Genomic DNA, 16184 nt, shown 5'->3' with positions numbered 1-16184 from the left:
CATTTAAAGCCTGATACTTGTTTGTTTGGCAGTGCTACAATGCCATCACCGCAACCGTTTTCTTCGTTAAGAACACAATCCGCCGAAGGTCTTCGCTTGACTCACAGCTTCTTTTGCTCCCTGTGAACATCGTCGGTGGCTAGGGAAAAGGGTACATGAAACAGCTGGAGAACAAATTATTTAATCTCACGAAACATGAAATAAAAACGCAGCATAAGAAACAGGTATCGCAACGCTTATGGAAAGACTTCATTCCTAGGAAAGCTTGCGGACTAACCAGCTCGTACGAAGATGAAACTGACTGGGCTGTCTTCAAGATTTGGCTGTCGCGCCAATGGCTTATAGAACGAGCCATCGCGCTTAAGGGGCACTGCGATTTCTTCCATATAGTTCCGTGCAATGTTCGGCCTATCGCCGTTATTACTTGTGTGTTCTTGTTATTACTTGTGTATCTTGCGCATGCATTCACTTCGATAAATGTGTCCTACTTAGCCCATACTGAGCCCACCACAGAGGGCGGGCTAGCGATTTTCTCTGGGAGTCACCGAAACAGAAAAGTTAGGTTAAGTTTCTTTCAAGTCAACTAGCTGATGCTGAATTGAGAGGCCCAGTATTTTGGTGTTCCAGCCCGTACATATTGTTGGCTATTTGACACTGTATTAACGTAGTTCGTTTAAGTCGATCGTGTAGTCATTTCGATCGTCCCTTTATAAAATCTTTTGGACGGTTTCATAGATTCACTCAAAGGGGATGAGCTTAAGCCAGGCTTTAATGGATGAGGGAACAAAATATAGTAATGCACTAGTGTACAAAATCAAGATACCCACTCTAATCTTTGGGAGATTAAAGTGGGCATGGACATACGGTGAGCTCTGCTTTGAAAGCGTCAAATATTTGCGAATAGTTGGAAGACGGTAGATGCATGCCACCTTTTCAGTTCCGAGGTATGTTGGTGGTCGCTAGAGCACTAATCTATTATCAAAACAAATAAAATTATCTATAAAACCAGGTTAATCCCCTTTTATAGCGAATCTTTAAGACATCGAGCCGGCCAGTTTTTTCGCGTCATCTGTGTGCGAGAGGAAACGCGTAGGGCTACGTAACCACAGAGGAGCGGAGACCCACAACGTTGTACAGACCGACGATTTCGCGGGATTTTTACTTTAATGCAGTTTAGATATTGTGATCAAGTAGCTATAGCGCATAAACTCGCTGAGGCTTAGAGGGACACCACGATACAATACAAGGTGAATCATTGTCAAAGAATTAGCCTTTGGTAACTCGCATTGCTCTATTCCAGGCACAAAAGATTTTTAGCCAACAAAAAACGAAACAAATATTGAATAAATGTCGCAATTACCGCTGGAGTGCCGCAATATGGGAAGCAGAGACGCAATACAGGACAGCACCAAAAAACATAGTTATTAGCCGGTTAACTGCGCGTTAGCATTCAAGCGATACGGTCAAGGGAAACTAAATGCCCCACTACAGTCGCCCATTCATGTTTCTTGATGGTGGTTTTTGACAGATGCCCCCATCGCACAAGCAGGATTCCATGACGTCATAGAGAGTTCCCCAGAAAGTTGCTGAAACGTCACCCCTGCTTCATATGTTTTTTTTTTTATGTCGGCATTATTTGTCTGAAGTTTGCGATAAAGGCGATAGCATTGTTATCGCGAAAAAGCAGTCTTCTTTATAAACTAAACTTCTACTGTGTCTTCATGGCTCATTTAAGCCAGAGATCAGTGCCACTGACTACGCGCATGTTTGTGGTGCAAACACCAGTAACAGAATGCCCATCTTCATAGACTGTAATAGCCCCTTAACCATTTAAAACAGACATAGACACCTTCACGCGTAACTCTTGGGGCGGTTGAGTCAAGAGCGAGGTTCACGAGTGGTCATCGTTGGTTACTTTATTGTTGAAACTGCGAAACACAAGTACTGGTGCCTGGACTTTGTAGTGGAAAACCTTGAACTCGCATACTACAACGCCTCAATCGACCAAGCGCACGCCACAGATCGGGTTTGGATATGGTTTTGACCCCTGCCGCAACTATTACTCAAAAGCCATAACCCCTGCATAACCCGTGTAATAGTAGGTGTGGGATTTTTGCAAAAGCTTTGCTGGTCATCCACATTCGCAGGTTCGGGATGGCGCACCAACATTTTTTTTTTTTACATCTATGATTTGAAGAGTTTGAAACCAGGGATTTTAAAGGACGTTTTGCTAAGGCTGGCATGATTTGCATGGCATGGTTTGCTAAAACGGCTGGCATGATTTTACACAGCAGGAAACCTTAAAAACCGCGAGTTTTCTGCGGATAGCCTATGCGTATTAAAAATCCGACGTAGCGAGCAAATATCCAAGAATTGAAAGTCATTCTAGTGAGACCTTGGGTTCTGAGTTTGGTGATGGGGACAGAATTCCCATCTTTACAGGCTACATAAACATTGGACCACCCAAAACAGACATAGATACCTTCACGCGTAACCCCTTCGGGCGGCCGAGTCGAGAGCGAGACTCACGGGTGGTTATCCTCGGCGACTTTATTGTTGAAATTGCGAAACACAAGAAGTACTGGTGCCTAGCTTTTGTCTTGGACAACTTTGAACTCGCACACTACAACACCACAATCTACCAATGGCACGGCACAGATTGGATTTGGATTTGGTCTTGACCATTGCCGCTACCTTTACTCAAAAGCCATGACCCCTGCATGACCGCTGCATAGCAGGTGTAGTGTTTTTGCAAAAGCTTTACTGGGTATCGACATTCGCAGATTCGGGATGGCGCAGCAACATTTTTTTTTTTTTTGCCGTGACATTTATGCCTTTGGGCAGTTTGAAACCAGAAATATTAAAGAACGTTTTAAATGACGTTTTACTATACGGAAAAATGGCTGGCATCATTTTACATAGCAGAAATCCTTAAAAACCGCGACTTTTCTGTGGATAGCGTATGCGTGTTAAAAATGCGACGTAGCGAGCGAATAGCCAGGAGTTGGAAGTCATTCGATTGAGACCTTGAGTTCTCAGCTTTGTGACGGCAATTGAAAAAGAAGGGGTGGGGGGGGGGGGGGGGTGAAACCTTTGTAATCATAAAATGATAACACTCAAAATAGTTAAAGGTTTCACTAAGACAAAATACAGTTTTCTTCGTTGGAAAGGTAACTGTATTCACAATATAATCTATTCAATGTTAACACAAACTTCTAACAATCAGGCTGGATGATAAGCCAGATGGAAAAACCCCGAAGAGCGGCGATACACAAGTAGTTCTTGCCAGTCAGCACGAATTGTAGTGGGAACTCTGGTGACGTCTAATCATGCCGCTCTAATGCTAGCGTGCAGTAAACACGCTGATTACTTTGCTACTGGTATTCTCTCTATAACATCACTCCTGGCGTAGTGTAGCGCGAAATATAAAAGATCGCTACCATAATTGTCTTCATTTTAACTGAAAGAAACATCCGTCTTTGGATGTCGGAATTAAGTGGCATGAAATATAGTTCAAATGGAAAAAGGTTGTATGTTATCTTCACGGTTCTTTTAAACAAAAAAAAAACAGCAAACCCCGTGACTGCTGCCTAATCAGCGGAGTGATGATAACGCAGTCGAGCCATTGTGTACAGCTAAAAGACCAAAATTTAATGAGCTCAGAAATATCCCCAATTATATCTATGGAACTTGAAAACGCACAAGGGGGAATGGCTCCATGTATCTCTGAAGTGGCCACTCGGTATATTTTCTCGAAAATAACAACACCTCCGTGGTGCTTCGTATACACCCCGGCAAAAAAACACACATATTTTGCTTCTAACCGCAAGAGATAAATAAATAATAAATTCAGTAACTTAAGCAGCAATAAAGACATAAAAGGACAGGTAAGCAATCAGCCTTTTTGTTTGCTACGACGAATCATTTCCTTCGGTGTTAGAAAATTTGCCTATTTGTGGAACATTGTTTTTAATCCTTGATTTTCTCTTGCTTGAATTCGCTGACTTACCTTTTGGCGATTTTCCACCTAAGTTTCTTTTGACAAGTACGCGTCATGGCTCCGCTAGATAAGGTAACGAAAACCTTCACCAGGCAATTGATAAGTAGGCGATAGTTCATATGGAAGCAAGAAAAAGAAAGGACGCCATTGGCTCGTGCGTAGCCCTGGCCGATCCTATTCAATGGTGGTGGGGGTGGGGGGAGGGGGGGTCTTCCTGAGTATGCGGTTGGTACTTTGATCGCTTCACCATCGTTGTTTTTTCTTTTTGCTAATGGGTTGACGCCCCGGTGCTCCAAGTTAGCTGATATATCTGAATCTGCCAGACGACTAGTCTGACAAACAATATGGCCCTCCTCCCCCTATACCCGATAGCTTTATTCCCTAAAGTTCGATTCATTAGACAAGGAACATGCAGCCATCGGCACACCATGTAATCGCCTGCAGAACTATCGTAGGTGTTGTGTTATCAGCGCGTCTGGACTTATAAAAGTTCCGGTGGCCTAGAGAACTGCTCACTGCAAAAGTCGCCCTCCAGCAACGATGGCCCGCCAATACGCGTCGCTCGCCTTCTGCCTCTTGGCCGTCACCGCTCCCGTAGTTTACGGAGAGTTTTCAACCGTCCAAGTTGAACCCTGCTCAGGTAAGAAGCCGTTTTTGATTAGTAATGTACCTTCTTGTTTCGAAAGGTACTTTCGATACAGATCAGTCAGAACTTTTCTTTTTTCGCAAAAAATAAACAGTCTAGGCAATTAACTTTGATTCTACCTGAACAAATTATTCTGGTTTCTTGAACAAGCTGGATGCCCTCGCCACCTGTATTTTTCGCTTGTTTGCATGGCTCGTGTATAATAAGTAATTTTAGTAGTACTACTTGTAGTAGCACTAGTAACAGCAGTACTACTAGTAGTACTGCTACCACACGTATTCGCCTTGCACTGCGAAATTCGGTTGCCGAAAGTTAGCCCAGTTCTTTAACCAACGCGGCCTCATGTTGAGGGTATCGTCATGCATGTATGCTGACTGCGAATTAAAGATTCACCCAGGTGTATTAGTGTACCGGAGCTGGCGTTCGGCACGTAATGTAAAAAACATTTAAGGTACACTTGCGCTTTACTATCGTTAGAAAGGAAGGGAGGAGAGATGCACACAGCTGCTTTTGTAGCTCTAGTGAGCAGCCTTGCTGGTGAAACTGAAAGATCCAGGGTCGGCTCCTATCACAAGCCCACTCTGTGTCTTTACGTATCGGTTAATCCATACTTTAAATATCTCTTTCGAGTTCTTCTAAACTCAATGCGGGTCCCGGCTTTCTTTCAACATTTGCGATCCTTTTTTCGTTCATATTCTCACGTAGCCAAAGACGACGCAGTTTACTCGAAGGTAAAACAAGTTTATTGGTTTAACAAGGTGAAAGTTTGGGCGAGTTGGTATATCGTAAAGTTAGTTGCAATCATAATAAAGTTAGTTGCAAGTTTGCGCATTGTCTCGTCTTCTTTCTTCGTCCTCATGTCGTTTCCGCTTTGAATTTTCAAGTAAGTTTATTGTAGCGAACTTGCTCTCCCCTAACCACTCAAAGAATACAGAGGCGGTGAAGCAGCAGTCAACAAAGTGACGTGCGCTGGCGAGTGTCGGTGAATGAAATTGTCGTGGCGTCTTCTCTGCGAGTATTTATTTTTCGGCACTGATGTTTCTGGAACCGTTGAATTACATCGAAGACATTGCAGATCAAACAAGATTATTCTAGGCTGGTGACGTCACTTCGAAACACTCTCCCTATCAAAAGGGATAACAAGTGCGGCATACAAAATAATCGATGAACACGCACTTTACTTGGCACACAGATAACACAACCCGGCGAAGCCTGGCGGTAAAAGCAAAAACATAAAGATATCTAACGCATGGTTCGCGGCAATACGCTCCACACGTCTTAGGAAAACCCCGCACACCCAGTCAAAAATATTTCAATGGCACGCAAGATACACATCAAATTTGTATTGGCCACACATAAGCCAAAACACGATTTATCTGCATTCTTATACGGTTTTATTGTGCGTGGAGTCTTAAGCAGAAGGGCGTGCGGTGGGCTGTGTATTTTAAGCGTTATTATTCTGCTTAGTATATGGTTGTTTATTTTGATCCTGCTTCATTGAATGTGCTTGAGACAACTCAGTGCGTGTGTTTATTGAAGTGCTTATCCCACGCTTGTCATCTTTCTTGCAGAGGGATCTACAAGCTTCGTCGACGCCGTCCGTATGACCCATTGTTCGAAGCTGCCCTGCGTCGTAACCCTGAACGATAAACCCAGCGTCGAGGTCGACTTCCGTGCCGGTAAGAATACGTGACAACGAATGCGCCATTTCGGTGCTATTGCTCGTAGTAGACAAAAGTTCTTTTTTGCTGGCAAAATTTACTTCTGTTGTCCCGCTGCTACTGGAACAGGCCAGCATTCGTTTCGTTCGGGCGATATTCCGATAAGACTTCAGATAAGGAGACGTATCTGTGCAATGATAAAAACATCTCGCGACACAGCACGGCGAACGGCGCGCACACACGCCCACCTTCGTCTGGATGCGCTGCGAAAAACGTTGAAGGTCGACGCACGCCTAAGGGCAAATAATTAAGTATCTACTTGTTCATTTAATAAGCCCATATCATAAAATGCCAAGATTGTATTTTTCGCGGGGGTGGTTATTTAGGATTATAAAGATATATTAACTTCCTATACTGACCGACAGATGAAGAAATTGCCCAAATTTAAGCGTACGTATATCCAAGGAAACGCACCGTATTTTTAAAAAATCTCTTTTGTTGTACGGCACCGAAGCAATGCTCATAAAACCTATTTTAGAACAAATGCATTCCCGCATAAGCCTGGTAAATGTTGTCCTCTAGAAGTATCCCATGTGTAAACTTCTCTTTTAACAATGCCAACACGTACAAAAAAGGAAACACAGCAGCCGGTTACATCCCAGATCTGGAAAAAAAGTCTGCCAAATGCGGCGCCGCATAAATGGATGGCGAAACCCTACCACATAGACTGGATATGCAGAGTTATGAAATTGTAATTTCGAGATCAAAGTAACAAAATCTCCGTCGTTTAGGGCGCGTTCAGTGCGTAGCTGAACTGCTACGACAACTCACAGCTCTCAGCGGCCACGTTATCAGCACCCCGTTATTTTTAGGCGATGTTATCGATATATAAACGAAAGCAGTGGTTCAAAACACATGTGTATACACCGCATGCTCGCATTGCTGATTTTGATTTGATTGTAGGGTTTAACGTTCCGACGCAACGCATGCGAAGAGGCGCGCCGTAGTGGAGGGCTCCTGATTAATTTTAGACCATCTGGGGATCTTTAACATGCGCCGGAATCTCGTACACACGGGCATTTTTGCTTTTCGCCTCCATCAGAAAAACGGCCGCCCCGGCAGGGAATCGAACCCGCATCCTCGTGCTAAGCAGCACACCGCCTTAGACATTGAGCCACACCGGCGGGTGAATGCTCGCATTTCACGTAGCTTTCGCAAGTAGGTAGTATACCTCTGCGCTAAGCGAAACATGCAGGCAGTTAACTTTGCTTTATTTGAAAACAGTGGGACAGGAAGGAAGGAAGGAAGGAAGGAAGGAAGGAAGGAAGGAAGGAAGGAAGGAAGGAACAGTACAGGAAAGGCAGGGAGGTTAACCAGGATACTGTCCGGTTGGCTACCCTACTCAGGGGGGAGGGGATACGGGAGATGAAAGGGAAATAAAGGACAGCGGTATATAAGAAAGGATAAAATGAGAGGAAGAAAATTAAGAAAAACGCAAGGCGTGACCAGGCAACTACAAAGGCGGTACAAAGGACGCACATGGAACCAGAAAATGCACAAAACTAAGGCGGTTCACTGATAAAATTGGCGAACTAAGGGCACTGCACTGCAGTAATGACCCTACAATCGTTCAAACAGGCCCGTGTCCTTCAAAAAGCGAAGTAAGGCTTTTGTAACCTTTTCGGGCTGTGACGGACAACGCCCATGACACAGAATAGTATGTGCTGTAAAGGCGTGGTCGTCGAGTCGGCGAAGTGGGGTGGACAGCTGTTGCCTCGGCGTTATGAATCGGTCACAATGGCACAGAAGGTGTTCAATCGTCTCGTCGGTGGCCCACACATCACAAGCAGGGCTGTTGGCCACTCCAATGGTGTAGGAGTAAGCACCGGTGAAGGCAACACCTAGCCACAGGCGACAAAATAAGGTGACGTCCGAGTGGGGCATGTTATTAGCTAGGTGGGGCATGTTATTAATCGGGGTCGAGCGAGTAAAGACGAGCGTTCGAGAACTCTGTTGTATTCCACTTATCCAGAGTGACTTCGCGGGCAATGGACCGCGCGACCTTGCTGCATCAGTGCGCGATAAAGGAATGCGGGAATGGGACAATGTGAGCAAAAAACATGGTACTCGCATTTTATCCCATCATGTCGGACCAAATAGCTCCTTAGCTTTCTTTTATTTGAAAACTTGAGCAGTTAATACCCCACTACAGCATTTCTTGGCAGAAAACGGCTCTTTCATCGCAAATAAATTTGTATTTCACAGGGCGTATATCGAGTCACATATTTCCTAAATAAACGTTATGACGTGACGAAAGTTTACATGATGTACTCGAAAGAGCACACAAAATGGGCCAGCCAGTATGATGACTACAGGTCGAATTGCGTAGTCCGACAGGAAACCTAAATCGGACTGTCGGCGTTTAACACGAAGGGAGACCTAGAAATTCACATGTGCCTAGTCATTGGCTCTGTCCTTGCTTCTGACAGGGAGCCTTAAACTCATATCTCTATTTGCTTGTAATTGGACGAGTGCAGCCCATCTGAACACCGAATGCGTCAACAGGGGGAGCAGCGAGCCGAGTTCCTGATTTTACTTTTGATGTTGATAGTGTACCGCAGTTAGCAGGGCCATACAGATGTGGCACCCCTCCCCTAGCTTACCGTAGATTCTGTCACTGTAATCACATCTTTCGCTGATCCGTATCAAATAGTGCAATTCATATTTCAAGCGCAGTCACTTGCTTTGGATACTTGCAAAGCAAGTAAGGCTATTTGTTCTTGACGGAATCATTCAACTCACACAGCATGGCCAGCAGCATCGACCGAGACAATATTTGGCGCGGTAATTGCTGGAAGCTGCCTCGAGGGGTAGCAGTGCCACCTCACTGCAATTTTTTTCTTAATCATCTAGCCTTATTATTTGCGCTTTGTTGTTAAGTCTACATACTTGTAAATTGCATATTGATCATCTTTGTACTGAGGCAAGGCTGTATGATGTCCTTGTCCACTTAATTTCGCAAATACCAGATATGCTTACACATGTTTTATTGTAAAAAAACAACTTTTCTACTTGCAATGCCCCAATATTGAGACGTTCTCCCCAGTCGACATCGACGACGACACTGAAGCTGTGCTTTTCTTGCATGCGCTAAAAAGGCTTGTTTAAAGCTCAGTGTAGTCGAATAGTTTTATATTTTTTGGGCTAACAAAATAGCGTAAAATCTAGCCAAACTGTGTTTTACTTGAAGTTATTTTGATAATTTTGTAATCGTTCCAACCATGCGACAGCAGTGGTTGCTGAGTGACCAGTTCCAATTATTCAAAATGCGAATATTTCTCTCTTGGGCCATAGCTCACGACGTGAGTGCAAGAGTGTTACCTGCCAGCGCTATAACTAGGTAAAAAATTAATTTCTAAACAAAACACCTTTCTTCTACGTTAACCTACCGCATGATCTGCGAAGTACAGCTGAGCGACTGCGTATGAAGCTGTCTTCTTATCGGTGTGCACGTGTCCTCCTTTCGTTGCCGCCTCCCAGCTCGCGATTCCAAGACCCTGCGCGTGCGCGTCCTGGGCGCCATCGGAGACGTGAAGCCGCAGCCGTTCCCGCAGTTCAAGACAGACGCCTGCAGCTTCATGGGCGTCCCTTGTCCCCTGGAAGCGGGCAAGAGTTACACGGCCAAGTTTGATCTGACCATGTCTCCCTCTTTCCCGCCGGTGAGTACATTATCTGTCTTATGCACAATATATAGAAATATATAAAGTGTAATAAAACGACCTACACTTATGCATGTTGTAAGCCACAAATCTTCAGTGCCGTCCTAGCAATCCAAGAAGTATGGGTGTGGTTCTGCTGAATTAAAACATCAAGACCGCAGTATTCAGGCAGTTCAAGCTCTACCCAATCCTTTCTCCCGCTCATGGTAGTGCTTGTCAGAAAAAAATATATTCAGGTGTCCATACACTTTTCTTTCATTGCATGAGCAGCAGGGCAAAATTGTCCGGTACGCATGAAAACGAACTCTTGTTCTCCTGCGCCTGGAAAATTTAGTCGTTTACATTGAACTTACTGTTCAGTGTCCATCTTCGTACACAAGACCTCCCACGATGCTTAAACCATTGTTGATACGCGGTCTTATGTAACTGATGTCCATACGCTGCGAGTAAACAGCTTTAAAGCCAAAGTTATGCCTTCTGTGAGCAGAGTAGCAGTTAGACACTGAAACGGCCGTCATGTCGCATCTACATGCTGCGAAAGAAAAGGTAACGAAATTTACTTTGTTTCTGTGTGCAGGTCACCGCAAAGGCTGTCTTCAAGGGCCAGGATGCTGCTGGAGAGTTCTTCTGTTTCCGCGTTCCCGTGGAGCTCAAGCACTGAAAGATCTGCGGTTATTTGGTCGTACACAGGACGTTGTGCTCGTTATTTTACCGTATGTAAAACAAGAAAGAGGGAACAAAATAGGAAAAAAATAAATTTGGGTGTATAATAAAGCTTTAACTAGTTTCCTCCTTTGCTCCGACTATTTCTTCCCTAATGCAGAAATTGCCCATGTACGACGCTTCAAAAGCAAAGCTCTACTATGAATCATCATCATCATCGTCGTCGTCACCGTCGCCGTTGTCATCAACAACAACAACAGCCTGTCTATGTCCACTGCAGGACGAACGCCTTTCCCATTGTCCTCCACCCCCTACAGTCCTGCGAAGCGATTCCAGCTATTTAATTCGAAATGCCCTGAATACTCTAATACTTCAAAGTTCAAAGTTTCAAAGTTTATTTCAAAAATACAATAATGTACGATTACACCATGTAAGTATACAAGAGACGGTCCCAAGGTAAGAAACCGCGGGCGGGACCTCCTATGCTTCTACACCACAAATAGCGAGCATGTAAAAAATAGCTAAAAGTTAGCAATCTATAACCACATAACGGTAAAAAAAGATTAGTGGCGATACAGAAACTCCTCAAAAGCAAACAATAGCAAAGTATGGATACAATATGGCTCAAATCTGTATACTGCACAGACCAAAAGAAAGCAAACCATTCAAGAAAAAAAGAAATTAAGTATAATACATTTTCATTTAAAATAGTTTATACATGTGCACACGCAAACGAACAAACAAAAATAAAGAGGCCAGAAGTGTTCTTGGCAACCAAAACCAGTAATAGTGACATAGTCTAGTTCTTTTTATTCCATTAAATGCATGCGTAAATACCTTTTAAATACTTGTATCAGTATTGATGCGATACCATTAAATGGCCCATTAAGCAGAGACGCCACCTCATGGCGCTTTTACCAGTAAAGCGGAACATAAAATGGCCAGCGGTGAGTTGAAACTAAATGTAAAGTAATGAGTTGAGAAGGAATTTCGGTAACATGGGACTGTATGGAAAGCTGACTGGATGGGACAGGATGGCGGCGGTACGTTTTAAGCGGTCTGTGGTTCGTCTAAGCACGTATTCGGTATTTTAGCGGACGGAAATACCTGCTTCCGCTAAACCTCGGCCATGGTGTTGGCCGATGGTTGCGAATACTTGCCGAATTCTTCAAGCACTCGAATGTGACGGAGAACAGACTCTTTTTTCGGAGAGTAGGAATACGCACCCTTAACAACAGGAACGACCATGAACATATGCGGACCACCTGTCCCGTTGTGCCATACACATCACCTTGTGTTTGGAAGTCAAATTACCTTAAGGGGACAGGACAGTGATTTGTAAGCATGGCGGGATTACTTGCGCAAATTATAGTCTGGAATCCCTAGGAACCGAAACTAGTTCGAATTCTCCGAAAACAAACTACAATAACTATATTCCGGCACATACTTGTTACGAATTGCAGTAAAGTATTTCCTAAAAAACATCCCTTACACAATTGCAGGTGCGTATGCATGAACTGTAAAATCTTGGTCGTCGTCCATTACATCGCAAGATGAGTTTGCGTCATTTCGCGTCACTGCTGCAGTTGTTGCGGTTGCCGCAGACCTCGCAGGGCATTTTTTATTCTTATATGGAGCTTTAAAACCTAAATACGGCGTTAGCTACTGCAAAAAAGACGAAAACCATGTTTATTAGCCCCATCTTTGCAATTCAAACACAAACAGAAGATAACCAAATAAAAAAGCGGTTGGTTACGATTAGTACCCCATATTAACTAGGTTGTTTAGTATTTTTAAAATTCCAACAGGTATTTTTTTCTTGGTGTGTGCAATGTTCACGGGACACTTCATGGGATTCACTTTCACCAAGCAGTTCAATGATTATCCAAAATGAAAAAAAAAAATGGCAACATCTCCGCTCCATGGATGATGGCGAGGGTGCGGAGTACGGGGACTCGAAATGACACCCAAGTTGCGCCCCGAGTGACATCCGATTTGCGCCACGACCGTCATTCGATTTGAGCCGTGAGTTGCACCTTGATTATTCCTCAAATGAAACTGCAACTCACGGCTCAAATCAAATTTCGCTTGACTTTCGCTTGATGGTGGTGTGCGCACGGATGGACGCGGACGGACATTGGGAAGTCCTAAGGTACTCCGCACCGTAACAGGCGAGGGAGGGTAAGCTGTTTGACTCTCGGGTACTAACTCATGGTCGTAGCCCAATGGATAAGACTACTGACACTAACTCTGTGTGGTCTACCAGACACAGGCTCGAATCCTGCCGGTGCCTTTGAGATTTTTTGCGATTGTAAATACTATGCGCACGGACGCGGACGGACATTGTGCGGTGCTAAGGTACTCCGCACCTAAAAGTCACAGATTGGCGTGACCCTTCGGCGGGGAGCTCAGAATAGTGTAACGGTATGTTTCCGTTCCGAACATTGATATTAGAAATGCATTTATACAACCATCACCCTCCGCGGTGGCTCAGTGGCTAAGGCGCTGCGCAGCTGATCCCAAGGACGCGGGTTTGATTCCCGGTCGTAGCGGCTGCTTTTCGGATGGAAGCGAAAATCGAAAAGCGAAAACGGCCGTGGGTTCGAGATTTCGGCTCACGTTAAAGATCCCCAGGTGGTCAAAATTAATCCGGATCTCTCCACTACGGTGCGCCTCATCGCCTGCGTAGCGCACGCGCGTTAAACCTCATGATCAATCAATCATTTATATAACAGTCTCATTTGAAACCATTTTATCTCTAGAATATTGCAGCTCGGTACATGAATAAGGCACTGCGCTAGTGAACACGAAGTTCCGGCTTGATTTCCTAGCAACGACAGTCCCCTTTTCCACCAAGTAAAAACAAGCCAGCAGAACGATAAAATAGCCTAAGCAAAAACGTATGTGTACCCTGAGTGTCGCGCACGTTCAAATCAATTAGGCGTCATAAATTGGTCCGTAGCCCCTCCTCCGCCTATATTCCTTTACTCGGAAATTTCTAGTTTCAACTGAATTTTAACAAATCAAACATGTTTGTCATCCTCAGATCACTTTTCGCCTTCCGCATATAAAATACACAACTGTTCAATAATGAACAGCTCTATTTTAAGCAACGGAGCGAAAGAGTGATAGGGCCGGCTGCCGATGCTGCACCAATTCAATTATGTATTCTACTATCTCTCGAGCTGCTTGTGTGTGCACGTTTATTCCCGTCAAGCTTAACTTGAATCAAGTTTTAGCAGTGCGCCGGCCAACTGAATAGGACAGACCATGCTTTGATTTGAAATAAAATGTGCAGGAAGTATGTTTTTCTAGCATACGGGCAGTTATCGAAATGTGATTTTCTAACGCCAACCATCACGTGTATTTAATGATGCGACCACATTGTGTGTGAGGAAATCAACGAAACAGGGCCTTACGGATTGCAGTGCTGAAAACAGAACATTATTTTTTGTTTTAGTCGCAAACGATATTACTGAAATTGACCTGAACATCGCGGACAATACGCTCACGTGCAATAGGTTACATGGACGCAAAAGTGACTCCTGCGTGCATAAGTCTAACAAAATTTTTAAAACAGTCGGCCAAGTTTCATGGGGAAAAATTTTACACAATTGTTTCAAACCCATCACTATCCACTTTATCCCAATTTGCGCAGAAAACCTGTCTCATTGTTGGACCTTTCGTCTCGATGGATCTTTCATCCCGGTGGACGTTCAGGCTCGATTGGACCTTCTGTCGCGGTGGATCTTTCGTCTCGGTCGACATTCAGGCCACAAGCGAAAGGTGAGGGGGGGACTTGTGGCAACGAAGAAAAGGGCGCGAACTGTTAGCGCTTGCTTTAAAACCAACGAAAGGCTGGTTGGATGGGGAGATTCATGCCGGCGTCTTCAACGGGGGCACCCTTCAATCCGCGCTGCATGGCACCTATGCCGGTGCGAGAAACTGTATTAACGTCCCCGATGGCATATCAAAATAACAGGCAAGCCTGACGGCGTGTTGAGGTGGCCGCTCGGCGACAGGGCAGTGGGCACGCCGCGCGTCCTACTTTTCCTCACAGTCGGAGTGAACCCGCCATCTAGGGGACGGGGACAGAAGCTTCTGCTCGATCTTCTTGCCAATTCAGTAGACGGCGCTGGAGCTCGGGTATAGGAATGGGGTCGTTGAAAAGCTCCAGCCACCAACTGAAACTGAAGTTTCGCACGCCTGGCTATGATTGGGATACACACATAGGCGCGCGCAGGTGGATCCCTCATGAGGGGGAGCTAATTTCCCCCTCCCCCACCGCCGATCTGGCCCCCTTAAAAATCGCCTCTGCATTACTCATTACATGCAATCCTAAAGATTATTGTCCTTGAAATCATTAAGATTTAAAAGTCAGATTAATTGCTGTGCTGTTGCGTTCTCCTTTTAAAGCGAGGCCGTATGAAAGGGGCATAATAATTAGCTCAAACTGGAAAGTGTCACAGGAAAGGTTTGCAAACTCTTCCTACAACTTTTTCTGTGACCCTTGATGACGAAAAATATGCGTACAGTGGTGGATGACCTCATCCCAAGATTAAGTTAAAGAAACCAGGAGACGTAATTTCTTACAAATTACTTCACAAGTCAGAGGGGAGGGGGTGAGCATGGCTCCTTTGGCACCTCCCGTGTGCCAGTCTATGGATACGCGCCATAGCGCATAATTACAGTATAGTCTTTTCCAAATAGGTATCTTTAAATTGAGCCAAAATTCCGCACACAACAGATTTATTTAATTACCCCCAAGAAACAGACGCCACTACCGTTCAGCAGAAAAGCTTCAGCCGCACAGTAGCAGCCCGTAATCACCGCCTGTAGTAAATGGCACCTAACGTGCACCACGACAAGCATCTTTCCTCTATTGGTGGGTGCTATGAAGACGGGTTACGGCCGCAATCCAACACCAAAGACACTCAGCTCTCTATGGAGCTTCTTTTGTGCAGCTTCGGCAGTGAGCCACACCTAACCCGTCATCACCTTCCCTTTCCCCAAAAGGCCTCGTGCCATTCTACTCGATAAATTATTGTGCTGACAATACAATCGCGGCGGGTACGCACATCATTCCAAGGGCGCCGAAATGGAGCGCAAGCGGACCCGTACGGAGGCAACTTATTACAAGTGATTCGCTGTATGTATTGAATTACTATTGTGCTGTATTTTTCACGCTTCGATAACTTTTTTTCGCTGGGGTGGGAAAGACTGATAATAAAATTCTATTTTTCAGTGATTTTTCATTTCTAACTCACCCCACTTTTTCCATTAAAGGCCGACATCAGAAAATGAACCTTTTTTTTTTTCGAAAGAGTCATGGCTGCCCCTCAGTTTGTCACTGTCACCTAGTAACGTTGGTCACTGTATTGCGAAAAGCGCCTTCATTCGGTCTTTCGGTAGACCGTTTTTCTCAGTTTTCTTGTCGCTGTGTAGCCGTTAACGCCACTGTCATGGCGCATGCGCTGCCGAGCGCATACCTGGAC

The 16184-nt window shown here is 44.7% G+C and overlaps 1 protein-coding gene across 1 annotated transcript; it reads left to right on the top strand.

Moving 5' to 3' along the window:
- Positions 1 to 4479: 4479 nt before the first annotated feature.
- Positions 4480 to 10815, top strand: LOC144178497 (NPC intracellular cholesterol transporter 2 homolog a-like). Its single transcript, XM_077706403.1, has 4 exons — positions 4480 to 4640; positions 6218 to 6325; positions 9848 to 10026; positions 10604 to 10815. The coding sequence occupies exons 1-4, from the start codon at positions 4541 to 4543 to the stop codon at positions 10685 to 10687; spliced, it is 471 nt and encodes a 156-aa protein (XP_077562529.1). The 5' UTR covers positions 4480 to 4540; the 3' UTR covers positions 10688 to 10815.
- Positions 10816 to 16184: the final 5369 nt, after the last annotated feature.

The sequence above is a fragment of the Haemaphysalis longicornis genome, unplaced genomic scaffold (assembly GCF_048455015.1).
Source record: "Haemaphysalis longicornis isolate Haplotype H1 unplaced genomic scaffold, Haemaphysalis longicornis Haplotype H1 scaffold_4, whole genome shotgun sequence".
NCBI lineage: Eukaryota > Metazoa > Arthropoda > Arachnida > Ixodida > Ixodidae > Haemaphysalis > Haemaphysalis longicornis.
Note: the sequence above shows the minus strand (reverse complement) of the source record. Positions and strands in the feature narration are given on the sequence as shown.